Source organism: Montipora capricornis, chromosome 9, assembly GCF_036669925.1.
Source record: "Montipora capricornis isolate CH-2021 chromosome 9, ASM3666992v2, whole genome shotgun sequence".
NCBI classification, from domain to species: Eukaryota; Metazoa; Cnidaria; class Anthozoa; order Scleractinia; family Acroporidae; genus Montipora; species Montipora capricornis.
This window is the reverse complement of record NC_090891.1, coordinates 43,674,181-43,681,680: the sequence shown is the minus strand read 5'-3', so window position 1 is coordinate 43,681,680 and position 7,500 is coordinate 43,674,181. Positions and strand designations below refer to the sequence as shown.

The 7,500-nt window shown below is 42.7% G+C and overlaps 1 protein-coding gene across 2 annotated transcripts in view; it reads right to left on the bottom strand.

The window, feature by feature from the left end:
- The window catches only part of LOC138015327 (uncharacterized), a 43,912-nt gene that overhangs the window by 5,803 nt on the left and 30,609 nt on the right, over positions 1–7,500 (bottom strand). For both annotated transcript variants that reach the window (XM_068862328.1, XM_068862327.1), the window contains exons 2-5: positions 4,702–5,680; positions 3,501–4,014; positions 1,706–1,911; positions 1–186 (exon numbers count right to left, since the gene is read on the bottom strand). The exon at positions 1–186 is cut by the window's left edge and continues 156 nt beyond it. In XM_068862328.1, coding sequence (XP_068718429.1) covers positions 1–186; positions 1,706–1,911; positions 3,501–4,014; positions 4,702–5,675 — 1,880 coding nt within the window. In that variant the 5' untranslated portion in view covers positions 5,676–5,680. The remainder of the gene's footprint in view (positions 187–1,705; positions 1,912–3,500; positions 4,015–4,701; positions 5,681–7,500) is intronic.

The window sequence follows — 7,500 nt, the reverse complement described above, 5'->3', positions numbered from 1 at the left end:
TTTTTGTAGCCGCCGTCAACTACAACAATCTTTGGTAATTGCTTTTTCAACAGCGGCAAGATGGCAAGATTTTCAATGTGGCCACCATCACTGAGACGTAAAATGGGGGGAGGGGCCGGACCGCGATTGGGAACAAAAAACATCTGTCTCAAAAACCGCACCATGGGCACATGAACAACAAACCACCTGAAAAAGAAACGGAATTGAATGGAGAAGATGTTGGTGTTTTAGGCACTATGCTCCTCAGAACCGGCCAGTTATTTGCATATGAATGGCCTGTATTGTTATATGCCTCGTTCTTCAAACGATGCCGCAACAAGAACACAATAATGGCCGGGTATTCCGCAGTTACTCAATCAGTTTTAGGTGCGGTGAAGAATTCTTATCTCCTAGTAAGTGCTCTCCACAAGTCACAAGTTGCTAATCTGTTACAGTTTTTTTAGATCACTGTCTTGCTTGACACAGACTTAACTCTCACAATCAATCAACCAATCAATCAATTACAATCTTTACCAATCAGGACAGGCCACAACACCGGGAGCCTTGTGCCCTGCTCCTACCGAATAGTGTCGGGGGAGATTTAAAGTCCCACAGAATTTATGAAAAAGGATATTTTGAGACCGGGCATACGGTTTGGCAATGTTCGAGAAGTCTTGAGAGTCCCACCATTTGCAGATGTAATTACAGAAGCAGAACTTTCTCCTCCTTTAAGAGGCACTGTCTTGTTAAATTTACCATTTTTAGGTGAAAACTGGGTAAAAATCTAAATTAGTACTCTAGCTCACACGTATAACATTCCTGATAACTCACTGAGATGATACGAAATATAATTTGGCACAAAGAGCTATTCGCATTCAAGTTTTAGCGCCTGTCAGATGGCGATGTTTCTAAACTTGAAAAAACTGGCCAATTTGTTCCAAGTTTCAATCCATTTCCATCCTCTCCATCCATGGATGCAAATAACAAAGAATAGCTTCAGTGCACTTCAATGGCCATTGGCAACAAAACCACAGCATTATTTTTTGGTCTTCATTCATGCAAAAGCGTCTTTTATTGTTTTGTATTTTGACTAAAATAGCGTGACACTGCCCCTTTGACGACCTCCTTTTAACTCCTTAACGACTCTGCGTATTGGTACGGCCCCGGAGTCGAACTCAAGACCAACCGCACGCGTTAGTCCAATGCTAAACTAACCAAGCAAACCGGCATCACGCTAATCTCTGAAAAATTCACAAGCTCTCAAAATGATTAGAAATTTTACAACAACTTCCTAGAGCCCATAGCAATTTCGAAGAGCGGCATCTGTCATAACGATTCTCTTATTGATCGGTTCTTTCAAACACCCTACAGGTATTTAGGAACAAAATTGACAATCAATCCAGTTCTCACTTAATCAACGATTACAACTTCCGGTTTCCGACAGTGGGAATAAGTGCTAGCAACCCCCCTCCCTCTCTTCCCACATTCAACCCTCTGAGTCTTTTTTTCATAAATTTTTGAAGCTGTAGCAATTTATTCCACTAAACGTTATTTTGACTCCGAAAAAATTAGAATGGTGCCACTTAACGAAAGTGAAATAACATGTGTAAAGTCTTTGACATGAAATCTGGTTTACATTTCAGGAAAAGGATATTACTTCAACCCGTTTTGAGACAAGGGTAATGGGCGAACAGAACGCCGAGCCGCCATCTTTCATTGATCATACCTCGTTAGTTTCTCCATAGTTCCTGGATTTTTTTTTCCAGTGTTTAGCACAGAAATAAACACCAATACCAAAAGCATTATGAAAAACAACAGCACCCCAATCGCCACCCACAGTTCGTCTTCATCCTTCTCACCATTGATGAAATACACAAGCGGGAAGGTTACCAAGGGCAGGACACGGACGATCTCGACGACAACTGGGAGAATCTGCAAAGACAAAACGAAGGACGGAAAGGACGAAAAAACGTACTTTATTGTCCAGTCACTCCGCAGAAAAACAAAGACAAAATGATCTATTTAGAAATTATTAGAAGAAATTAAAAAGAAGCAAAAGTTAACGGGAGAAGGCATCTCCTTTTATTAAATCCACTAGAAAGAAGGAAGAGACAAAAAAAAAGAATTTTCATATTGCGGATCGAAAGAATACCCCCGGTGCTTCGTCGAATAACAGTTCTGATGTCAGTTGATCTGTAGTCTCCCCAATTCGTAGAGCACTTGTGCTCGGCTAAATAACCTTGAGCCTTATGTAAAGTGATTATTATTATTATTATTATTACTGATAATGTAGCATTTGCTCTGGCTGATGGGATTGCCGTCATAACCATGTTAGGAAAGCCACAACAAATGGCCAAGGGCTAACAGGTATTCTTTCTTCTTTACATCCTTCTTCTTCTTCTTCTTCTTCTTCTTCTTCTTCTTCTTCTTCTTCTTCTTCTCCTTCTTCTCATTATTATTATTATTATTGTTATTATTATTATGCAGTTAAATACCTCATCCAAACAAAACGTGTCGCATCATAATCATCATCACCTTCATATCTTTCTTTACCCTCGGATTTTAAGTATAGGTACAGTATCACCGAGTTTTCACCCTCCCAACCATGACATACCACAGAGGACAGACAACAACAATGGGAGCTCCATGCCCTACTCTTTGTGAATAGTGTGTGGGTACTTTAACGTCCCACTGGGTTATTCACATTGAGGGGTTGTGAGACGGGGCCTTCGGTTTATCGTCCTTATCCGAGACGACTAGAGAGTCTAACCATTTGCAGATGTCATTACAAAGGCAGCACTTTTTCCTCAGTTATTAACTTCCGGCCGAAGTTTGGATCCGCGACTTCTCGCGCAGTAGTCCGGTCCTCAACAAACTGAGCCTGTCGGTCAGCGGCATTTCTACATGCCATTGCAATAGGCCACTTCGGGAAATACCCCCCCCCCCCCCAAACCCTTTCAATTTTGCATAAGCATTGTTTCCAGTTTCTCTTGGGACTTACAACGGTCCCCAGAGAAAACAAAAACAATGCTTATGCACAATTTGGGGGGGAAAAACAAAGAGTATTATGGTATTTTCCGAAGTGGCCTATGCAAGACGAGCCGCATACCAGATCCTTAAAATCTCCACACTCTGTAGCAACATGAAAATTACATAAAGTCAGGTTTTGAAAGGTAAAAAGTGTATTGCGAGGATGGAATTAGCCTGTTTGCAGACTCAAACCGTGAAATGTTCTATCGCAATATTAGACGAATCAGCGAAGGATATCAAGTATGCCGAGTAAAAGAAGAGTATTGTTCGCGGCAGATCATATTGGTGGGGAAAATGTGAATATTTGGTGCAACTCCCATCCTTTGCTTCAGTAAATCAATACGCCTACGGGTCCCCTGCCAAACGCCATCTGTTTGTCAGAATTCTCGTTTGTTCCTAAACTTAAATTTGCGAGAGTAGGTTATTTCCAAGGAAAAAGATAGAGAGCGAGATTAGGAGAAAAAAAAGAGGCTCTTGAAGAATTTACTTACCTCCCAATACCATTTTAGTCTACGCAGAGTCTGGACATCGGAAACCAAGGAAGACCCCATTCCCAGTCCCAAAACGACTTGCAACTGCTTAAATCCCACCGTTGAGCTTTCGTAAGCCCCCATGTTTTCAGCGATCGCGGCAGCTGATGTTGCCATGGCAGCTGACAATTCGATGTCTTTTGGGTACAGCTTGTTCTCGAACTGTTCCTGGCCATCGGGGCGGTCAAGACGTTCAATTACGGTCGGTGACATGACGAGGAGTTCGTATTTCCGTCGTTCTGTTTCGTCTAGGGACCATTCGTTAACCACGACGTTTGATATGTACTGTGGTACCATATGCGACCCAAGATCTCCCAAGGTGAGTGGCCCTGGTTGTTTCCCCCGTTCGTGGTCCGTGTCCGATGTCCCTTTGCAAACTTTACACGAAACCAAAAATATATCTTCGAAGCCAATCCCTTCGCAACCGCACTTACCAACACTTTTGAGTGTGTAAAACGCTCGCTGAAGCCGCCACCTGTAAGGAAAAGTAAACTCTACAACTTAGTAGGTGATTTTAGGTATTGTTCTTATTCACAAAACTCCTACGCAGACACGGTTCTCCCGTCTTTAATCTCTTTTAATTACAGCTTTTTTAAAGATGTTCGTAAGGTTTTCTCTGTCATCGAAGGGTTCAACGCTGGTTCACCTCCTATAATTGGAAAGAAACGTCGGTTCTGGATGATGGTTTATACTAACACGTAACAAAAGCAACTCCTTAACAAAACAATACAGGGATCGCGGAGGATATTTTAAAATGGTAGAACTAGAATTGGCAAGACAAAGAACATTAGGAACTACGGTTCTGCCAATTATCACGTGTTATTATATTTTCGACCACGGATATAGCGTTTTTAGCTTTCCGATTGGTTCACTCAAACTCGGTTGTCCGCTCATATACTGTATGACCTAATATGGAAACTGATCGCGTCATGTGTTGGCAAGCTGATAAATTTGTGCGAGAAGCGAAATTTCCCAGGACACAAATAATTTCCAAGTGTCCAAGCTTCAGAATTTAATGAAAATTTAATAAGACAACTATTCCGTTGGCGCTTGTTGGATAGGAAGCTTGTTATAGCCAACTGATATCCAACGCAGGCTGCTGCCCTAAGCCAAAGAAACCGCTGTATTTGTATCAACTGTGAAAGGTCACTTTTTCACGTACCTGTTAAACAAGTACACAAGCCGTTGTTGAAGTGCTCCTAGCGCAGGGATGATCCACATCACAAAACCGAAAGCAAACATGAGACGGTAGAATAAAGTATCCGAGTACTGCACACCGAAGATAGACTGTTGGTAAACTTTCCAGTAAATAAAGTAGGAATACATGTAAACCACAACAACAAAGGAGGCCTTTTGTCTGAGTACTGGAAAGAAGGCCCAGATGGCAAAGCTAAAGAAAAGAATGATTAGCTGTGTCCAGATTGGGGTGTTATCGAAAAGAAACTGAATGCAGAATGGGATGAAAGTAAACGCAAGCAACAAACCGGAGGTACTTGACAGCAAGTAAAGTTCATGGCGATACTTCGAAAGACGCTGAGACCGAGACAAAAGAAAGAAAATGACAAATAACCCAGCTAAGACAGAAAACAAGACAATGAGATCGTAAGCGTTGGTTCCCATCTCGATCTCACAGTCCGGTTGTTGAAATTCACCTTGAACTGGGAGGGAACCATTACCAACTGTATTTTTAGGAGGAATTGATGTAGTAGGATGGTCTAGGCACTTGAATTCTGCTCGCAGTAATTTTCCAAAGAGAAAATCTATGGCATAAGCAACCGGGAAAGCGTAAGAACCCCAAATTAAGAATGGCATAAGGACACAAACAAAAAGAATCAATAACACGATTAAGACGGTATCAACAATGCCATGAAGAGGTATCTGCCAATCGCACATCAACCCGGATCTTTTCCTCATGTGCTCGAAAAATTCCTGGTGCCACGTTGGATGATCCGCATTTTTATTCCTATATTTCCAGTCCACGTACGCCGAGCCTGTGTAACCGCCCCCAGACACGCAGCTTAGGAAGTCGATCCTGGTCTGACGCTGTAAGAGCCTGCGCAAAACGCCCGAACAGAATGCGGCTGACCGGATACCGCCACCAGAAAACGCAAGGCCTGTCTGCCTGTCTGCAGTCATCTCTCCTGTTGGAGGAAGGTTTAAAATGGCAATAAATAAAATATCACTTTTTCAGTGATAATCTCTATGGTACAGATTGCAAACCCCCTGATCAAGTAACGAACCCGGGCTTTTCGGCTCACCTCAAGACACAGGCATGTTTCTAAGCCCCTAAAAGCTTTTTAGTGATAATCTCTATGGTAGAATGGAGGACGATAATTCTTTATTCATGGTGAAGATTTGGAGGCAACTTCTTCTAATCAAAGCCTTGGCGTCAGTGTGGCTTCGTTTCACGAATCGCAAAAGTTTAGAGAGAAGAAGCGTGCATACGGAACCTTTGCCCGCAATGTGCGCAGCAGTCAGAACTGTGCTATCCTGTCTATCATTTGCCCTTTCAATGGAAACGGTGCATTTCTGTGCGTAAACGACGTTGTTGTCTATCTACCCTGGCGAAAGGATGCCAACAAAGTCTTTCTTCGCGAAGTTAACGCAAAACAAATAAGTTATCAATGCAGTTTTGACGTCTTCTTACACTTGATTAAAAAATACTAGACTGAAGTCGTCTTAAAATAGTTACAAAAAGCACAAATAACAGCCAAAGCACAAAAGCTGACGATCGAATCGCCGCTCGCTGGTAACCCAGTTTTGGCGCCAAAGTTCGTTCACAAAAAAGTTGCCACAAAATCTTTTAAATGGTTTTCTGGCCCCTTAATTGGGAACAATTGACTTGATGTCGGATAGCACAGTTTTCCCCGCGAGTTGTGATTCATCGATTTAAATTTCAGTAGCTCTCGTCGTATGCACGGAAGTCGGATGAAAAATAATCCAGTTTTTGCTCAAAAACGGCTGGCCGCCTATCTGAACTGGAGATCTCGAATTGCCCGAACGGCATATATTCGGCAAAAATGGCGTCATGAAATACGCACACGCAATGCTCGATGGGTAAACGTACAAGTGCGCATGTTTGACAATGAAATTAACCCAGGTTCGACCCAGGTTTGCGTTCACACGACACTTCTTCAAAAGTAACCCATGCAGGTTCGACCTCGACCTGGGACGAACCTACTTGCGGAGATGGATTGGAGTTAACCAAGTTCTACCCGGGTTAGCAGCGTTCACATGACGATAACTAACCCGGATTAATTTTCAGCCCGGGTCGAACCTAGGTTAGTTTATGCCGTGTGAATAGGGCTAAAAACGACGCGCTTCTTCCGTGTCTGTTCGAATAGGCTTTGCATTTGGGTCGCTGTATCAAAGATCCGACCAATGTTGGAGAACATAACATTTATCGAGACTCTACAGGATCACTTATCAGAACCAAGCATGTACCATTTCCTTTTTTGGTCCACAAGTCCTTGCATGTCGAGAAATCCACGACACATGCGCGTCAAGGAACACGTTACAATAATGCGCCGAAGGGAATACAAGAAGGGAATACAAGAATTAAGTTCGACTCAGGCACGTCATTGTCGCAACATTGAAACCATTTGTTGACGGTAAAGCTCCATAAGACCATTAAGCACGGTAGTTGCTCTACTTGGTTTCAAACGGCGTGCCACTGTCGTAAAATAAAATGTTTTGGATTATTATTGCCAGGCAGTGTGGCCCAGTGGTTAGGGCGCTTGCCTTGAGATCCGGGGATCCCGGGTTCAAGACACGTTCTGAACACTGGTTGAATTTGTTCCTGGTAGTCCCTGGTTCAAATTCTCAGCTGAACTTGTAAATAGCCAACTAGCTTTCCTCCGGCCAGTTGGGATACTTAACAGTTGTTGTTGAATATTCCGTTTTGTCGTGATTGTATTTCATTGGCCCTGAAGTATGTAATGTAATGTAATTATGCAATTTG